Source organism: Piliocolobus tephrosceles, chromosome 2 (assembly GCF_002776525.5).
Source record: "Piliocolobus tephrosceles isolate RC106 chromosome 2, ASM277652v3, whole genome shotgun sequence".
Taxonomy (NCBI): domain Eukaryota; kingdom Metazoa; phylum Chordata; class Mammalia; order Primates; family Cercopithecidae; genus Piliocolobus; species Piliocolobus tephrosceles.
This window is the reverse complement of record NC_045435.1, coordinates 84,000,877-84,021,579: the sequence shown is the minus strand read 5'-3', so window position 1 is coordinate 84,021,579 and position 20,703 is coordinate 84,000,877. Positions and strand designations below refer to the sequence as shown.

The window sequence follows — 20,703 nt, the reverse complement described above, 5'->3', positions numbered from 1 at the left end:
GTGGCATGATTATAGTTCATTGCAGCCTTGAACTCGGGCTCAAGCGATCTTCCTGCCTCAGCCTCCCAGGTAGCTGGGACTAGCTAGCTACCATGCGTGGCTAATTTTTAAATTTTTTGTAGACACAGAGTCTTGCTGTATTAACTGGGCTGGTCTCAAAATCCTGGGCTCAAGCTCAGCCTCCTAAAGTGTTGGGATTACAGGCATGAGCCACTGTACTCAGTTAAGGGGTATATATAAGCTTTTAATTTTCCCTCAAAAAAAAAAATATACATATATATATATATATATTTTGAGACGGAGTCTCACTCGCTCTGTCGCCCAGGCTGGAGTGCAGTGGACGGATCTCAGCTCACTGCAAGCTCCGTCTCCCGGGTTCACGCCATTCTCCTGCCTCAGCCTCCCGAGTAGCTGGGACTACAGGCGCCCGCCATCTCGCCCGGCTAGTTTTTTGTATTTTTTTAGTAGAGATGGGGTTTCACCATGTTAGCCAGGATGGTCTCGATCTCCTGATCTTGTGATCCGCCCGTCTCGGCCTCCCAAAGTGCTAGGATTACAGGCTTGAGCCACCGCGCCTGGCCTCAAAAATATTTTTAACTCTCCTACTAGCAATATGACTCTATCCTACTTATCAGACACTGAACTATTTAAGGGAACTTAAAGTGAGGCCAGGAGTAGTTGCTCATGTCTATAATCCCAGCACTTTGGGAGGCTGAGGTGGGAGGATTACCTGAGCCCAGGAGTTCAAGATTAGCCTGGGCAACATGGTGAAACCATCTCTACAAAAAGTACAAAAAATTAGCCAGGCCTGGTGGTGTGCACCTATAGTCCCAGCTATTTGGGAGGCTGAGGTGAGAGATTTACCTGAGCCAGGAGGTCAAGACTGCAGTAAGTGTGATCCCAACACTGCACTCTAGCCTGGGCAATGGAGTGAGACCCTGTCTCCAAAAAACAAACAAACAAAAAAAAGTGAAAAGAATTGCAGTACCACCAACTGTAAACTACAGGGCATAAATTTTAATAAATTTCAAGAACGATACTTATTTCAGAATGCTGAAAACCTGATTAGCATTTATTGCTAGAACTCCACCTCCACTGTGGTGTTGGGAAAGAACATGGGCTTTGGAATGTCACTTTATCATCTGAATTGATAGAGAAAGTACCTAATAATGGTAAAAGAGTATTACAGCCCAAAAACCAAAAAAAAGAAAGAAAAAAAGCAGTGAATAAATGAGTTATTTTTGTTCATCTAGTAGTTCTATTTTGGAAGTCTTACCTACATCCCTGATGTGATATTTAATCTCCGTTTTTTGCGTGTGTTTAAATTTTTCACACTGAATTAACTCTCTTTAAAAAAATATGCTCTTAGCCAGGCGCGGTGGCTCACGCCTGTAATCCCAGCACTTTGGGAGGCTGGGGCAGGTGGATCACGAGGTCAGGAGATTGAGACCATCCTGGCTAACACGGTGAAAACACTGTCTCTACTAAAAATACAAAAAAATTAGCCGGGCGAGGTGGCAGGTGCCTGTAGTCCCAGCTACTCAGGAGGCTGAGGCAGGAGAATGGCCTGAACCTGGGAGGCGGAGCTTGCAGTGAGGAGAGATGGCACCACTGCGCTCCAGCCTGGGTGATGGAGCGAGACTCCATCTCAAAAACAAAAAAAATTATATATATACACACACACACACACACACACTGTTGGACCCTGTTGTTTTCCAAAGTACTTTATCTCCTAGTAAAGCATATTAGTACTTAGTCTTCACACATGTATTAAATCTGGAGTTTCTTGTCTCATTTATGTGCTGTCTGCAAGATATAAATACCATGAAATAGCCAAAACAGGGAAAAGGGACAGTCCATTAATTTGTTTAGTTCTGAACTTTCATTCAGGGACCTAGCATACTTCCAGGCTAAAAAGGAACAGAGTAGGCTGGGTGCGGTGGCTCATGGCTGTAATCCTAGTACTTTCAGAGGCTGAGGCAGGCAGATCACTTGAGGCCAGGAGTTTGAAACCAGCCTAGCCAATATGGAGAAACCCTGTTTCTATACTAAAAATACAAAAATCAGCCAGGCATGGTGGCGCATGCCGCAGTGAGCCGAGGTTGCACCACTGCACTCCAGCCTGGGTGACAGTGAGGTTCCGTCTCAAAACAAACAAACAAAAAAAGTAACAAAGTAATAGCAATATTTCTATGCTCAGTGTTCAGATGGGATGTCTAGCTATACATCAATGATTGTTCAAAAGATGCTTGGGGCACAGACGGCGGTACTATCCTAAATTCAGGAGAACAGAACCACAGGGATTTGCAAAGTGATATTAGAGGAAAACAGTTGGTTGACTTTACCAACACTTTCTATTAAAAGCGTGGTCATGTTTTAAGAGTTTACAAAGATGTTAAAGACACCCGGGCCACCTGTTTCTTCTGGCCACAGACAAGCTATTTGAAGTGAGCTCTACTGCTTTATGATAGAGGACATGCTTTCCTCCCTCACTTTCCGCCCTCAGTAACTCTCCAATTTTAATTTCAACCTGCATTTCTGCCCATGCTGAGGACATGTAGGAATTCCTTGACTGCCAGCCTGAGGCGTGGCATGGGGCATTTCAGGCTGCAGTCTGACTAAATTTGGCTCTGTGTTAATGCAGCCCGAGCCCTGAACCAGAGGTCTGGACACTAACTTTCATCTCCACCTGTGGAGCTTTATTCTCTTAAATTGGCAGTCACCATCCTCCTCAGCATGAAATCAGGGCTCGCAGGAGTTAAATCTGCTTGAAACTAACATCTGACACAACTTTAACAGAACAACCAAACCTGGTTAATCCAAATCACTTTGCAAACTCTGTATTTATTTGGATTAAAAAGCTTTAGATGAACAACAAAAAAAAGATACATACATGTTATAAGACTAGTTACCACGTAAACCTCAGATGATATGATACAGAAATTAGAATAAACCAAGTTTTAATCAGGTATGAAAACATTCAAGCTCAAAAGTCATCAACACCAATTTGGGGATTTTACAGAAATAGGTGCCCCTCTCAATTCTTCCTCATAGGAAGGGGAGAGTGGCTTAAAAAAACAACCAAAACAGTTAAAGGCCTTTTAAATCAGTTGGCTGACAAACAATACTATTTTAAACCTATAGGTCCCCCTCTGTCCCCCGGTTTGCAATATAAACAATTCTTCTCCACAGGAACTTACATTTTGAAAACATTTAGGCATTATACTTTCTAAGCCACATTACTACAGTTCCTAAAACTTATGAAAAGAGATGTATAGTTTACTTGTACTTTCTTAAGTCAGAATTTTTTTTTTGGTTTTTCTTTTTTGAAGACGGCTGACCTCAAATCTTATATCCTAAATATTAATGGATATCTCCCAAGTTAATATACAGAAAAACATGATTCTAAAATAAATACATAGGCTTTAAAAAAAAAACTTAATTAGGGCCTGTCTAGTGGTGCCCTGGGCCAGTGCTGCACTGCTTTAGGGAAGCCCCTGGCTGGATCTATGTTTCCTATAGCACCTCTAGGCACTGGGAAGGAGCCTGGAGGAGAGCTCTGGCTTCTAATGATCCACTTGACCCCCAGTGAAGAGTTTTTTTAGAGGCTCCCCAAAGAAGTCTCATCCAGACTTTAAGGGAAATAAAATGAATGCATGAAATAAATAAATAATTTAACCACAACTAAATTTCATGTTCTTTGGTGTAATTTAAGGATGTCTAGAAACAAAAGAATCTGATTGCATTATACAGTCCATGATGATTCAGTTGCCCAAATAACCAGGAATTGAAGATTTATCTGACTCACTTTAACAATAAGGTATTGACACACTACTGCAATACATTTTTTTAAATTCAATATTATTTAAAATACTTGATGCAAATTGAAATCCAGTGGTTGACTAAAGGCAATTAAGTTAAAGGGCCTCCTGTATTTAAAGTATCTAGATACAAGAGACTTTTTTCCATTCTACACTCTTTTGCCCTCATGATTTAATAAGTACAGTAATTAAACAACTGGGTACTGATTCATAGCAGATTAAAAGGAAAAAAGCATCCTCTGAGAGTGACTCTCTCAGCTTATAAACATCAGTGGAAGCTCTACCGCAATGGCAATCACCCAGTTACTATAACGCAGGTTTCAAAAACATGCCGCCAAGTGAAATAATGTTCCCACTGTCTGCCATCCTATGCTGCCTTCAAATGTTTATTATAGGGTCATATAAGAAAGACAGGGTCACCAAACCCAAGTGTTTGGGATCTGTAATGGTCTTTCTAGTGAGCATTTTATTAAATTATGATTCCCCTCTCCTGTAATTCAAAAGCACAAGCTAAATTTAAAAAATATTTTAGAAAGTATTAAATTTCTGGTTGAGAATTACAACAACATTGAAACTTAAAAGAAAAAAATACATCTGATAATGAGGAAATCAAGAATACTAAAACATACTTGTAAAAACTAAAGTAGAAGGCAATCAATCTACTTGTTCACAATTATGCTTCTTACACAGCTCATATCTAGTTACACACTCTCTTCCCCATGTTAGGTTAGGTGTTATGTTTAAAAATAAATCACCTCCATGCATACCTTAATGCTTTCTTCAAGATGAACTTCAATGTTTTTCAATGTAACAGGTTTAAAATGTTAAATCATCTGAAATTTATAGGCATAAATTGTGAATTCATTATAAATAGATCAAAATACCCTTAAACGTACCTGCCTAGACTAAACATACCTCAGGGTTGTGCACTTGTTCTGCAAAAATCACTGACACCACAGTCTAATTCATAGATGTCTAACTCAGCACAATCGAAAAAGTGCTTTTTCCCCTCCTGGTGTCCAGGAGGTACATTAGCTGCAGACAGATGCACAGCACTGATTACATATTTCTGTAGTGAGCCTCTGAGTTAATAGAGCAAATGTGCCATGTCTATTAAACATCTAAAACCTAAATAACCACCTTTCAAAGAAAGCACTTCATCTGTAAGAAACAGCTTTTGCAGAAAGTGGCTTAAGATATTCAGGCACATGAAACAAACACAAGTATACTCCCCTAAGATATAAACTAGGACAAACTTCACATTTCATTATCAATTTAAACTAATCTGTAAACTCTTGTGTGTGTGTTTTTTTTCATTTTGTTCTTTTATATATATATAAAAAAACCCAAACCAAAAAAACAAAAACCCCAAGCCAAGACAAAACCTCTAATGGTTTCAGTTCCATGGCAACAAGTAAAAAGATAAAACTCCAAGTCTACATATACAACCAATTATGAAACTGGTTTTAAACGAAAGAAACATATGCAAAAAAATCTTTGTGTATTTGATAAAGTCAACTTAATATAACAAACAAATTGAAATAGCTTATTAAAAGTGTCCTTATATAAAAATGGCCTTGTGATGTACAGTAAAATGCAATAAAAATTATCCTCCTTTGTTCCTTCCCCCCACCCCCAGTAACTAAAATGGCTACTGTTCCACAACTCTTTATGCTTCTATATAAAAGAAACGTAATGATGTGATTAAACATTTTCTAGGTTGTATGCTTGGCGAATGTTGAGGGTGTCCCGGAGCATCAAATCTCGAAGGCGCCAGAGGGCATCTGCCATGGTTGTGTGGGCCCCTTTGCTTTTCAGCCAGTGAGAGGGTAGGCGACTCTCCTGTTCTTTTGACAAATGGACGTCGCGTCTTCGAGCTGAAAATTAAAGTACAGAGAGACAGAAATCGGAATTAGAAGTTGGCAAAATTTCCCTCAATTCTAAGGTCTGACAGACTTATTAAAACACAAAATACTGAATATTTATCAAATATTATGAATTTTAACTGCAGAATATTTCCAGGCACATTTCTTGTATCATTTTACTAGGCACTAAAAAATTTGATCATACATTTTTTCTTTTTTTTGAGATGGAGTCTCTGTTGCCCTGGCTGGAGTGCAGTGGCGTGATCTCAGCTCACTGCAACCTCTACCTCCTGGGTTCAAGCGATTCTTCTGCCTCAGGCTCCAGAGTAGCTGGGATTACAGGAATCTGCCACCATGCCTGGCTGATTTTTGTATTTTTAGTAGAGACAGGGTTTCACCATGTTGGCCAGGCTGGTCTCAAACTCCTGACCTCAGGTGATCCACGCACCTTGGCCTCCCAAAGTGCTGGGATTACAGGTGTGAGCCACTGTGCCCAGCCTGATCATTATTTTTTTGTAGGCATCCCTTATATTTAATAATTACTTCAATGTTAATGAAAATTCCTAAAAAGGTAAACGTGAAGAAAGGGAAAACATACCTTCTACGCAAAAGAAATGAAATGAAATGAAATGCCCAAAGTTGGTTTCGAAATCAAGAACAAGTAGAAACTTCCAAACTTCTCTACTGAAACTACACAAGTACTTCAGTATATACTGAAAATACACAAGTATGCTGAACTAAATGAATAACCTACAAGGTTTCTAATATTTTTTTCCTTTTGTTAAACTGAGGTAAAATAGGTTTTTTTTCTTTTAAGACAGAGTCTTATTCTGTCCCTCAGGCTGGAGTGTAGTGGTGTGATCTTGGCTCAGTGCAACCTCCACCTTCTGGGTTGGGTGAAGTGATTCTCATGCCTCAGCCTCCTAAGTAGCTGGGATTACAGGCGCCAGACATCACGCCCAGCTAATTTTTGCATTTTTAGTAGAGATGGGATTTCACCATGTTGGCCAGGCTGGTCTTGATCTCCTGACCGCAAGTGATCCACCCGCCTCGGCCTCCCAAAGTGCTGGGATTACAGGCATGAGCCACCGCTCCTGGCTAATTTTTAATTTTTTTGTAGAGACGGGGTTTTGCCATGTTGCCCAAGCTAGTCTCAAACTCATGAACTCAATCGATCTGTCCACTTCAGCCTCCCAAAGTGGGAGCCACTGTGCCTGGCCAATAATTTTTAATTTGCCCAATGCATCTATACTAATGTCCAAATGCCTGGAAAAAAAAAAAAAGAATATACTTAAAAAGATGGCAGTGATGTTTATGAGAAAACTAGGCTTTGAAATTTGGCCAAAAAAACCATTTTTAGGCAGGGCGCCGTGACTCACGCCTATAATCCCAGCTCTTTGGGAGCCCGAGGTGAGTGGATGACTTGAGGTCAGGAGTTCGAGACTAGCCTGGCCAAAATGGTGAAACCCCATCTCTACTAAAAATAAAAAAATTAGCCGGACGTGGTGGCGAGCACCTGTAATTCCAGCTGCTCCGGAGGATAAGGCACAAGAATTGCTTGAACATGGGGGTCGGAGGTTGCAGTGAGCCGAAATTGTAGCACTGTACTCCAGCCTGGGCGACAGAGTGAGACTGTCTCAAAAATAGAAACAAACAAACAAAAAAAACCCAAAAACCATTTTCAGGCCAGGCACAGTACCTCACACCTGTAATCCCAGCACTTTGAGAGCCGAGGCAGGTGGATCACTTGAGGTCAAGAGTTTGAGATCAGCCTGGCCGATATGGTGAAACCTCACCTCTACTAAAAATATAAAAATTAGTCAGGTGAGGTGGCACGTGCCTGTAATCCCAGCTACTGGGGAGGCTGAGGCAGGAGAATCACTTGAACCTGGGAGGGGGAGATTGCAGTGAGCCAAGACCATGCTACTGCACTCCAGCCTGGGCAACAGAGCGAGACCCTGTCTCAAAAACAAGACAAACCATTTTCAGTGTGTTACGTCAACACGCAAAGAAACTCCAAACCATTTATGAAATATATAATTTATTTTAATTGTATAACAAAAAGGGGTGTTTATTGTATGATATAATATGCTAATAGCAGTGAGACAGCTTTGAGGGAGCATGTATTTCACAAAGTTTTATTTAGAAGGAATCTCCTTACCTGCCAGCGTCTGATCCCACTTGCTAATGCTGTTGGACTCGGCACTGAGTCCTTCAATATATTTCAGGTAGGCCTCTGAGTGAAGAAGCCGCTGGGTCTTTGGTGGGGGAGCTACAAACATGGGTGTTGTTGGCTGCTGTATGACGGGGGGTCCAGCTGGATGTGGGCCGGGATATGGAGGTGGTGCTTGCTGCCCTGGAGGCCCCAAAACTCCCACCTGAAAGAGTACAGGACCACATGGTGAGGCAGAAAGAGACTGCATATGTTCTGAGAAGGATAACTCAAATTCTGTCAAGTCCTAGAAAATCAAACTGGGAAGCTCACCTGTTGTCCATATGGACTTCCACCTGGTGCTGGAGTCCCTGCCATAGGGGCCACTCCTTGGTTCATCACACCTATAATTCAGAATGCAATGGCACAGTTAGAGGCTCTGGGTTGAAATGACTGAAAAACTACTGTCTGATAAGAAATGATGCCATTCATAATTCAAACTTATGTACCTCTGGCCTTGAATCTTTGTAGCTAGGAATCCTAAGCACCCCAACAGGATTTGAAGAGAAAGTTGTTTTGTTTCTAGGTACCTAAAGTATATACTAGATAATACTAGAACAATCTGTCAGATGTATATCAATTATGGCTTAGAAATGATTTGAACCTTGCATAAAATTCTAGTATTTCTCTAGGTAAGCTATTGTCAGAATATACCTCTACATTCAAGAATATATCTCTACATTTCTTCTGACAACACATTCTCCTGCAACTGAAGCCTGTATTTAATTTCAGCAGGAATGGCACTGCAATCAGGCTCAGCAGTAGGCAATGTGCTAGGACAGTAGGGACACAAGGGAAGAGGCTGTGGAAGTGCATAGTTAAATGAGCTTTGTGAAGGTTGAAGGCACAGCCTTGCTATCCCCTCCCAGACCATTAGGAGCTGGTTCTAACTGGAGTCACTAGTGTTGGCAGAGAGAGAACACTTCCATCTGATAGAGTAGCACTCTGAAAAGGAATCATCTGAAGTGAAGTAACCTTGTTGCTATCACTTTAGATGCAAAATGACAAAGGAACAGAAAGACTTCATGGCCCTACTAGATTTGTACTATGTCCCTGATAGTAATTTTGTAAGCTTCCCTCAGTGAATGCTCACGAGCAATTGTTGTCTCACAGGCACAGCTGATAATAATGAGATGTCCTAAATTTAGGGTCAGAGGCTCTTTTGATTTCATTCAGGGTGCATATCTGCTATTTTGATAAAATACAGAAATAGGCAAGGGATCCAGTTCATTAAAAACAAATAAATAAACCTAAAACTGTGGTGAACTGTTCTTGAAAACTTAAACAAATCCTGCTGGCTGTGTAGAAGAATCGAGAGGAGGTGACTTCATAGTGTATAGTCCCTTCGGATTAAAAATCGTGATACTCTGTCCAGGCAGGAGCAGCTCCTCATTCTAAAGTTCAGAACTGTTTCATGAATTTGCATGTCATCCTTGCCCCATGCTCTTCTCCATATTGTTCCAATTTTAGTGTATGTGCTGCTGAAGCGAGCACCAAGGTTCAGAATTGTTAAATGCCACTTCCAGGAAGCGTAAGAGAGCCTCTTATTTGTTAGAAAATAACAAGCAAAAAAGCTTCTGTTTAAAAAGCAGGGAGTTTTATATTCCAAGTACCCAGATGTCCACCCGGATCACCAAAGTAGGATCCTGACGATTATTCGTGAATGAATGAAGAGGTTGTGGTGGGTAAGCTGGTGCTCCAGCAATATATTATTAACCTCTGTGTCCATCACCTCCCTGTGCCCGGGACACTCACCCACCTTAGACTCCACAACACGGTGTGGCTCCCTAAACTGTGTAAATCATTGCTTTGCAGGGCAGCACAAACAAATCAGCAAACTCTTCTGCTTCCTCTATTGACAAATGCCATGCCAGGGCAGCTGGTGAGAATGTCAGCTGAGTCACCAGAAGAGCTCAATGAATCTCCTACTCCTCTAAGCCTGCTCAGACATGTGCATTCGTAGGCACTAATAGGGGGACTTCCCTGACTCCTTGCTTCTTTTTTTTTTTATTTAAGTAAAATAGATATGGGGTTTCACCATGTTGCCCACTGGTCTTGAACTCCTGAGCTCAAAGCAATCCTCCCACTTCAGCCTCAAAAAGTGTCCAGTCATGCCTCCTCAATTCTTTTTTTTTTTTGAGACGGAGTCTCGCTCTGTCGCCCAGGCTGGAGTGCAGTGGCTGGATCTCAGCTCACTGCAAGCTCCGCCTCCCGGGTTTACGCCATTCTCCTGCCTCAGCCTCCCAAGTAGCTGGGACTACAGGCGCCCACCACCTGGCCCGGCTAGTTTTTTTTTTGTATTTTTTAGTAGGGACGGGGTTTCACCGGGTTAGCCAGGATGGTCTCGATCTCCTGACCTCGTGATCCGCCCGTCTCGGCCTCCCAAAGTGCTGGGATTACAGGCTTGAGCCACCACGCCCGGCCATGCCTCCTCAATTCTAAGCAGGTGTGTTGGGCTTCCCTCATATTGAATTTAGAATTTCAGGAAGGGAGAAAGGAAGACAGCTATGTCCCAACACCCACCAAAAGACATCTGCAACCTAGAGGGTACTGGTGTTAGACATGGCTCCCGCTAAGTGCATCTAGAAGGTGTCAACTCCAGCCTGGTCTTACTGGCTCAGTGATACCCTCTGTCAAGGTGAGAGAGCAAAAAATTAAGGCCAAGTCTACCTGCTACATGGGAACATTTACCTTATGACTGAGTCCTGCTGCAACAGGAATTCACACAGTCCACTGTTTTCATATGAAGCACCTAACCCTACAAACACTTCCTCCTCTGGGAACACCTGGAGCAAATGCTTCTGTGGAATTATGGCTATATTCTAAGCAACACTCACAAAGAGTGTGGCTGGAGGCTCCAGACCAGGCCACCAAGTTTGCTCACCCTGCACACTGCTGGGTGCATGATCCAAAGCATCATTTGGTACCCTGCAAAACCCTATCACTGGTAGGTCCAAGCAAATTTAACAAGTTTCCACCCACAGTTTACCATCTGGGTTGGGCCCTTAGCTGATGTTTTAGGTAATGGACCAAATGCTTTCTGAGTCTTCCAAAGGTCACATTCCCTCCATCCCGATTACTAGCTAAGAGTTCTTTTGCATATGATGGCAATTAATACGGGAACATGTGATTTTCCTTTCATTCAGGTTTTCTTTAAAATAATCTTTCAACTTGCTAATTCACATTTTAAAGTGAAAATGAATATAGCTATTTCTGGAATCCATTTATATATTTCTATGTAAAAGAACTTCTAAGCTTCTGTTGACAGACAAACCAATATCTACAGCTAGGGGGGTAGGCTAGGCTGTTCTTTAATGTCAGGCTTTTTTTTTTTTTTTTTTTGAGACAGGGTCTCACTCTGTCGCTCAGGCTGGAGTGCAGTGGTGCGATCACCACTCACTGTAGCCTCAGTCTTCCCAGGCTCAGGTAATTCTCCCACCTCAGCCTCCTGAGTAGCTGGGACTACAGGCACATGCACCACACCTGGCTAATTTTTCCCTTTCTTTTTTTTTGAGATGGAGTCTTGCTGTCGTTCAGGCTGGAGTGTAGTGGTACAATCTCGGCTCACTGCAACATCTGCCTCCTGGGTTCAAGTGATTCTTCTGCCTCAGCCTCTCGAGTAGCTGGGACTACAGGCGCCCCCCAACCAGACCCAGCTACTTTTGTATTTTTAGTAGAGACAGAGTTTCACCATACTAGTCAGGCTGGTCTCGAACTCCTGATCTCAAGTGATCCGCCCACCTCGGCCTCCCAAAGTGCTGGGATTACAGGCATGAGCCACCATGCCCGGTCTAACACCTGGCTAATTTTTATAGAGATGGGGTCTCACCAGGTTGCCCAGGCTGGTCTTGAACTCCTGGGCTCAAGTGATCCACCTTCCTCACTCTCTGAAAAGTGCTGGGATTATAGGCATGAGCCACTACACCCAGCATGTCATGCCTCTTAGGGAACTTACATACAGAAAACTATTTCAGTGAAAATTCATTCCTTCCCTGCTTTTTGTTCCTAAGACAGACTGAGTGAAAGATTTCTGAAGAGTTCTACATTAGCAGCTCTGCAATCCCCTTAGAAAGGCTGCTTGAGGAGCCTGGAAGGAGATGGAACAATACTCTATACCCTGTGAGATAAGAATTGCACCAGAGGGAGAAATGCAACTCAGGGTCAAAAAGTGCTTTTATATGTTACTCTGAACTAGCAATTTGGGAAACTTCATTCACTGATAAGAGGGCACAGCCTTTTAGGCTGTCTGGCTTTTCAAGGACATGTCAAATTAGTTAAGTAATTATCAATAGAGTATGCCTCTTGCCCTTGGTTTGCTGAGTCTGGCCTCCGCCATGTGTCCTGTGCTGCTGCCAGCAGCCAGGTGCACAAGGGCACAAGTGCTGGGACACCTGCTCAATGCACAGGACATGCCCTGCTGCTGACACCCTTGGGATTCTCAGGGAGGGGAGGCCTGGCCACAGTGGGCCACGGGTGCCTCCTGGAACAACTGGTTGAAAGAGGAAAAAGAGAATATGAAGATGAGATTAATGAGTGAATGAGGATGAAGTTCTTACCCGGTGGTGGGATGCCCGGGAGGCCAGGCACACCTGGCGGAAGATGGTGGGGTGGAGGCCCCCCAGGGTGAAGTGGCTGCATGCTGCCCATGCTAACAAGGCCATCAACTGGGCCCTGCAAAGGTGGAAGGCCTGGCGGATAGCCACCCATCATGCCTTGAAGGACACAACAAATTTCAGACATGCATCATTAACATGCAACATGAGCTAAGTAATAACAACTATCCCCCCACATGCACTACCAATGAATAAAGCACCCTTAGTACTGCATGATATAACAGCAATTAGTGCAATTATTTTGTTGCAATAAAGAACAAAATAAAAAGTTACAAATATGAGACCCAACATTTTGGGATGAATTAGTACTTAGTACACTATTATTTGTAGTTATTTTCCCTGGGGTAAATATGCTGCATGTTTTCATTTAAATAATAGTAAAGCCTTCCCAAGGTCATAATTATTGCAAGCTGTTCAAACAGCGTGACCAGTTCTGCTGACTGCAATTCTAACTGAATAGTATGAACCCCATCATTCCACTCTGCCCACACTCATATGCCTATCATGGGTACACATGAGGGGAAATAGGAATGGAGGGAAATGAGGCGCATAGTCCTGATCATAAAGCATGGTTCTCCAGCTTGGGGGCAGGAATTGTTTAAGACTTCTACATCTACTCCTCCTTTCTAGCCTTACCACTGCTGGTAAGAATGGATTGTGCTTGGGCTTGAGCTGGGGAACAGCTTCTGAGAACCATCACAGTAAATGATTATTTCATTCTTTAGATCTAAAAATGTGATAAAGATAAAACCTAAACCCTCCCAAGCCAACCAAGCCCAGGTCACTCAGGAGCCTACACACGGAGGAATGGCTGGAGAATCAGGCTCTGCTGATACCAGAAAATGCCAAATGCCATTAGTCTCCAAGCTCAAATGTCATCATATAAACCTTAACAGGGAGCATTTTAATTTGAGGTACACAATTTCTGTGAACAGAGGCTTTTATTCCTTTATTTTCAAACTGTACCTACACATGACAAAATATTTTCCACTGGCTAGAGAAGAGTTCCAGCAAACAAGTATTTTTGGCAGAAGGAATAAATTTAAGAAAAAAATTCAAAATGTCAAGGACTCACCTATCAAAAGACCTTTAAAACCACATGGCGTTTTTTTTAAAACAAGAAAAACAACTTGACTTTTCTGGGATTTGTAATGATCATGATGAACAAGAACACAAAGCTCCCCACAAAAAGGAATCACCTTTGGTCACAGCTTCTTGCAAAGGGAGGGTTGAGGGACTGGTGCCAAACCTCATTTTTATAAAATACTCTTTGTAGAGGGACTCTGTCAAACAGTGGAAAACTTCAGATTCTGAGAATTTTACTCTTGGACTTTCCCTGAAGATTTCAAAGATATTTATTTATAAAAGTTTAGTCTTTTAAGGCTATGAAATTACTAAAAATTCTGAGATCGATTCACCCTGCTTCACTAGTCATACCTAAGCTGACTGACAAACTTACAATTACATAAATCAAATTACAAAAATTTGAATAATAATCTCTCTATACATAAGATTATGAGTTTTCATTTCTTTTTAAATGAAGAGTTCAGAGAGTAAAAACTACTTTTGAACAGACACCATCATCTTAATTAAACATGAAGAGATCCAATGCTACCAATCTTTTAACCACACCACCAGTTATAGCTTTTAGGGTTAAGTAGGTGGGAAATTTAAGGATGTTAAAAGGCTTTGCTTTCAATTACAAAAGCCCATCTGAACGCAGCCTTCACGGGCTGTGGTTGAAGAAATTATTAAGAACTGAAAGACATGACACTTGTCTTCATTAAACTGTACTTCGGCATTTATTATCCCAGTCACATGTGTTCAAATGAGCTTCAATGCTTGTAAGCAAAGCTGGTCTCAAGACAGCAACAAGGCTAGTAAGTAAGACTTAGGCCCTAAGAAACCTGTAAAACCATGAAAAGTCACCCTCTTAGCTGCAGAGTTCCCCCTGAGGACCAAAGAGTGGTTACTGTAGAAAATGCTTGCTTTTCACTCCCAGGGCCCAGAATTCTAGACAGCACACCCTAAACAATGGAGCAGGGGCTTTCTAGAGGGACCACCTTCCTCATCCATAGAGTTCTATAATGTTCTTCCCCAACAGGGAGCTAAAATGCTGCAGCTGCTGTTTTTTTTTTTTTTTTTAATTGTTTTTAGCTGTTTGTATTTATTTTGTTAATGTGTCCCTGGGTTTTGAAGTCAAGGGCACAGTGCCACAACGTCACACATCGAATAGAACAAAACAGGATGTCAATGAGGGAATTCTAACTTTCGAAGTCCCCATGTTCAAGGCCTGATTTCTAAAAACCTCTGGAACCCCATTAACCAAAATGGGCCATGGAATAGAGCAGGCGATTATGAGATTTGTTAGATCAACATCAGTTACACTGAAAGTACTGAAAGCCATGATTCAGATGTGCTTTGGCGAGTGCAACTGCTGAGTTCAGCGACAGTGCATTTGAGAACTTGCCATCACAAAAGTTAGGAGCGACAATGGAAAAGTTGTCCTATGCTACTCCTCCTTAAAAAGCAAAAACGAAACAGTAAAAACAGCATCCCAACAAGCCTGCCTTGAACAACACTATCTTGGACTTCCTGTGAAAGAGGTCAGACTGCTTGCTTAAGAAGAAACACAGGTGGCTTGTACAGACCTCACCAGGATTGGAGAGATCTCAAAGAAGGGGCCCGAGAAGTGGTCTGCAGGCTTCTCATTGGAGACATGTCAGACAAAGATATTCAATTCAAGAAGAGTCAAATTTGCTATGGCTACCAGAACCAGAGACAACACACACAAGCAAACCACATTCATCATTTTCTTTTTCTTTTCTTTTTTTTTTAAATATGTGACTGGGATACTAACAGAAAATGCAGTTTAATGTAATTAAATAGAAAAGCATTACAGAGTGGGCACAATGAATTGAATAAGGACTTTGTATTCTATTTAGCAGTCATGCACATTGGTGACCAAGAAAGGATTTACAATTCATTGTCAAAAAATCCTTTTAAATGGTCAGTCTTTTAAGGATGGCTGCAGCAGAACAAGGCAAACTGAATACTGGAATGAGACGGGAAAATCAACACCACCTAAAGACTGGTTTTGTGTTTTCTCTTGGGAGTCCCTCTAGAACAGAATTCAGGGTCTATTTTCGTATTTTCTGCTATAGTGCTCTATCAAGAGCAGTCTGGGGTGGAGAACATCACCAGACCATGCCCATAGCCAGGGAAGAACTGCTCCCTACCAATTACCAGGGTTGGGCCCAGGGCCCATTTCTGGGTCAGAAGGGGGGCATTGCCCATATGGGAAAGGCAATATAGGACAACATGGATGACTTCAAACTTTGAATCTGTCATGAGAAAAGGCAATAGACTGTGGCCTACTCCTTATTGGAGAAAAAAAAAATGAAGGAATTTCTTAAAGTGGAAAAAAATGGTCTTAGCTCCTGTTTTTACCTGCAACAGGTGTCAACTGCTGATTGAGCATCCCCATTGGTGTTGGTGGTGGCACCACCCCCATGAGAGCCCCCACAGGGGTGCCTGCTCGGGGAGAAGCACTCGGCTGCTGTTGCTGTGCTGCTCGCTCTCTCTCCTGCTGCTCAGCAACTTTAGCTGCCCGCTCTGTAAAGGCATTTCAGATTTTCAATTCTGTTTTTAACCCAGGAATTCAAAATACCATCCATTGCATTCAACAGGACTAGTAAAAACACAGGCAACAGTTCTGTCTCAATGGAAGGAACAGTAGATGACTAGTCTCAACACAGGAGGAGTCGGGCCGATTTCACTTGGTAACCTAGAGTCCAGCTTTCCTATCCCATCTTGAGAACTGGTCTGCAAAGATTTCAAGAATGTTAAGACTGCAACACACATTCAGAAAGCACAGGTTTTATGTAAACACGTCACCAGCATAACCACCATGGTTAATCTCACGAGGCACCCTGAAGATGAGAAGCGCTACCATTATTCTAGTATTAATAGCATTATAGATTATTTATAATTTCAACATGAAGCAATTCCATGGCCCATTATAATTTTTGGTACAATTGTTACTTACTATATATATTTCCTGATTCTTTGTACCCAATTTTACTTAGATTTGAGGACTCATCATGAGTGTCATGGGGTTTAGCAGCTGAAGAAAATTAACTCTGTAAGGGAAAAGTAGCTGACTGCCTCCTTCAGAAGGTTTTAGGGAAACAACTAATTTCTACATTCTAATGAAGCAAAGATGTCATGTTTAATAAACCCCAAAGGAAAAAAATGCATTATACTTCAGGCTACAATCATCAGAAGCAGAGAATTATATATACGCATATGTAGCAATGGACAATGTACTGAAAGAACCAGGTTTCCTGAAGCTGAGCACTTCAATACTGACCATAAACCACCCTAAGTCAATGAAAATTCCAGAACCCCTCTTATTTCATTCAAAATGCAAAAGGAGCATTTGCTGTGGCAGTTCTGGGCCGTAGAATACATCCTGCTACCTCCCCACTCCCGGCCCTGAGCTACTCTGTTTGCATCTCCAGAGCCGGGAGCTCCAATGATCATGTTTCCAGTCTTTCTGGGAGCTAGCAAACTGAATCCCTACTGAAGAACTCCTGAAATGTTGTATTTCCAAAGCTCCCACCATACAGGGTTTCTTGTCTCACCATTCATAAATAGAAGATCCCCACTCATCACATAGGCAAATGGAGGCTGGGAGACAGGCAGTCACTTGTCCAAGGATATACAGAGAACCAGCAACCTACGGCCCTAACTCCTGATATCACACTCCAACTGCCACACATAAACCCTCCAACATGGAACTCAACACCACTGATTTGAGGAGGGGGAATATAGCTCAAGGTCATATAGCTTTACAGAGAATCAAGAAGCTACAGCTCCAGTCCTGCTTTAAGATATGAAAGTCAAGTAATTAAAGGCCTCTTGGCTGTGACAGAGTTGCCTGCATAGCCTTATCATCACTAAGACTGTTCTAGTTTACAGACCCTTTGTACAACGAGTATGAGAGAAGAAGGCCATTTGAACAAACTATTTACTTGAGATAGCAGTAAAAAAAAAAAAAAAAAAAAAAAAAAACGACCTAGGGTCCCACTTCAAATTCTAGTATTTTCATTATACAAGTGACACAGTAAAGTGGGAAAGCAAAAAAATGAAATGGAAAAAAAAAAAAAAAAAAATAAGGCCTATGGATTGAATATTGGACTGGCTACCCAAACTCCAAACTTTGGGTTTTGAATTCAACGAGAGAAAACATCAAAAGTTCAGATTTTATGTCTCAGGTAGATGCTGCTGAGTCATATAACTCCCCCCTCACTAGGTTCTCTCTCACTTTCAGACTCCTCTTTGAATTTGGAAGAATGTTCCAGACGCCATCACCTCTCCCTGTCTTCAGTCCTACTCCAGTGTTTTTACCTTCACAGTATCTTCAGGTATCTCTCTCCTGCTCATACACTAAATAACCAGCCACCCAGCATTGGCTTCATTTGCCTTGCTGCTGCTGCTGTGTTGCTCGTTCAGCAATATCCATGTGAGTTTAATTTCCAACATTCCTCCAGCTCAGTGGTATAGTAGGTCTTAACTTTCAATTAGGTCAGAAATATCAAAGCTCCACAAAGTTCTAGGTTCTTATGGAACTGACTAGGGTTTTTCAAAGAATATTCTGCAAAATATTAGTTCTTTAGGATATTCATAGGTACTACATAAATACCCAGTCAAATTTCAGAAAATGCCAGATAATATAAAACAGGTTATTTACCGGAGGTCTTAAAGTCTTTAATATGGGAATATGCATGTTGTATGAAAGGAGTGAAGGTGAGCACTCCCCTTGATAAGGATAGAAGAGGGCCTCGGGCCTGACAACACACATACAGGAATATGCACCATAAGTTTCCACGAGAGAGAGTTTGGAATGCTTCTCAAACTGGTTTTGCCACAGAATGTTTTCTGGCTAAACAGCTTGCAGGATTAGGATTCTCTGCAGAAGATCCTTGGAGAAGCCTGTCAGATAATTTCATAGTAATCAATCAATTATAATAAATGATTTTTTTTTCTTAAAGAAGTTTCTTTGGAGACTTCATAAATTTTAATAAAAGGGGCAGCCTAAATAATTAATTTATGTTTGCCAGAAAATAACATAACTGTACCACCTAAGAAGAGTAGTGGTTGACCACTGTAGAGAGGAGCTCTAAACTAGCAAAATGAACCAATATATAAAATTCCAGATGGAAAAAATACAACTCAAAGGGCAATAGTACTGCCTAATCTAATGTTTACTACTAATTTCTTTACTAAATCCATGTCTGATATTAAAAACAAAAACAAAAACCCAACAACAAAAAAAAAGTGTCAAGTATTTGTCTCTAAATGGCTAAGAACCACCAAATTCTTGAATGATAGCTCATTGCCCAAAGTGATTTAATTAGAATAAAAGGAAAATAAAGGCAGTTGAGCTTTACAAAAAAGACCCAAATACCTTAGAAGTAGCTATGAATACAGACACAGTATAGGCCAGGACTGACCTAGGAAACGAAGCACTTTGGCAAAGACTCAGCCTGAAGTTTAAATACGTGGCTTACCAAGAGCTGTAACAGAAGATCACTGATTTTAAGAGGCCCTTTTCAGATGAATTTTAATTAAAATTATATTTAACATCATTGTGCAATCATTCCCTAGCTCAACGTGTGCTTATAGGGCTCAATGAAAGAAAAAAATCATGCAATTTTTAGTAGCAAAATATTTTGGAGAAATTTGCAGGGGAAAATACACCACCAGGATCAGAGGCCAAGTCAGGGGCAGTGCTCTGCTCAGTCAGGACAAGGCTGGCATCTAAAATGGTTGGGTGCCATTTAGAACAGTCCCCAAAATAAAGTTCATGTGCAAGTGGTAAGAACGAGAGTAAAACCTGTCTGCACGCGTGCATTCCTGAAACACCCCCTTGCTTTGAAAGACAGTTGTGCCTAGGCTCTATTTACCTTCATATTCTGCTTTCTTGGCTGTCTCAAGATTTCTCCATTCTGTCCCCACGAGGCGGCTGAGCTCCCCGAAAGAGTAGTCTGGGTGTTGGGCCTTAATCACAGCCCTCATCTCACTGCTGAACAGGATGTAGCCACTCATGTTGATTTTCCGTTTGGAGCCTTCCTTCTTTCCACTGCCTTTGGCAGACTTTGGGGTAGACTGTAAGACAGAAAGGTCTTATGGTGCATCAAAACATTACATTTGGTTAACTGCTCAAAATCTCAGAAGCCAGCTGGCTCACGTCTGTAAGCCAGCTGTGAGGCTGAGGCAGGCGGATCACGAGGTCAAGAGATCGAGACCATCCTGGCTAACACAGTGAAACACGTGTCTACTAAAAAAAAATACAAAAAGTTAGCCAGGCGTGGTGGCAGGTGCCTGTAGTCCCAGCTACTCAGGAGGCTGAGGCAGGAGAATGGCGTGAACCAGGGAGGCGGTGCTTGCAGTGAGCCGAGACCGTGCCACTGTACTTAAACTTCAGAAGCCAGGAACATGTGATTCAATAGTTACTGCTTTACTGACGTGTTTGATTCACAGCTGGCTATTTTCTTGGTCAAAACACACCTCTTCCTTACCTATTACCATGTAAGAAATAAATGAAAGTTTTGCTGAATTCCATGGCTGCAGTCTGTAATGGTGACCTCACAATTAAGTCTTGAGAAAATTCTTTTTTTTTTTTTTTTTATATAGGGTCTTGCTCTGTCACCACGCTGGAGTACAGTGGTGCAATCATAGCTCACTGCAGCCTTGATCTCCCAGGCTCAAGTGATTCTCCTGTCTCAGCCTGCTGAGTAGCTGGGACTACAGGTGTGTATCACCATGCCTAACTTTTTTTTTTTTTGAGACCGAGTCTTGCTCTGTCACCCAGACTGGAGTGCAGTGGCGGGATCTCAGCTCACTGCAAGCTCCGTCTCCCAGGTTTATGCCATTCTCCTGCCTCAGCCTCCCAAGTAGCTGGGACTACAGGCGCCCGCCATCTCGCCCGGCTAGTTTTTTTTGTATTTTTTAGTAGAGATGGGGTTTCACCATGTTAGCCAGGATGGTCTCGATCTCCTGACCTCGTGATCCACCTGTCTCGGCCTCCCAAAGTGCTGGGATTACAGGCTTGAGCCACCGCGCCCGGCCTACTAATTTTTAAAGTTTTTAGTAGAGATGAGATTTCACTATGTTGCCCAATCTGG

At 42.0% G+C, this 20,703-nt stretch overlaps 1 protein-coding gene and 2 pseudogenes across 18 annotated transcripts in view; 1 reads left to right on the top strand and 2 right to left on the bottom strand.

Moving 5' to 3' along the window:
• Positions 1-2,814: 2,814 nt before the first annotated feature.
• PBRM1 (polybromo 1) overlaps positions 2,815-20,703 on the bottom strand; it is a 148,964-nt gene continuing 131,075 nt past the window's right edge. For 14 of the 18 annotated variants that reach the window (XM_026447990.2, XM_026447992.2, XM_026447993.2 and 11 more), the window contains 6 exons: positions 19,483-19,684; positions 15,962-16,126; positions 12,455-12,610; positions 8,172-8,242; positions 7,848-8,064; positions 2,815-5,698 (listed from right to left, as the gene is read on the bottom strand). In XM_026447990.2, the coding sequence (XP_026303775.1) occupies positions 5,526-5,698; positions 7,848-8,064; positions 8,172-8,242; positions 12,455-12,610; positions 15,962-16,126; positions 19,483-19,684 (984 nt within the window). In that variant the 3' untranslated portion in view covers positions 2,815-5,525. The remainder of the gene's footprint in view (positions 5,699-7,847; positions 8,065-8,171; positions 8,243-12,454; positions 12,611-15,961; positions 16,127-19,482; positions 19,685-20,703) is intronic. The other 4 variants (XM_026447995.2, XM_026447997.2, XM_026448006.2 and 1 more) reach the window with 2 other exon arrangements.
• Positions 9,295-9,392, bottom strand: LOC111528813 (annotated as a pseudogene).
• Positions 18,301-18,439, top strand: LOC111534139 (annotated as a pseudogene).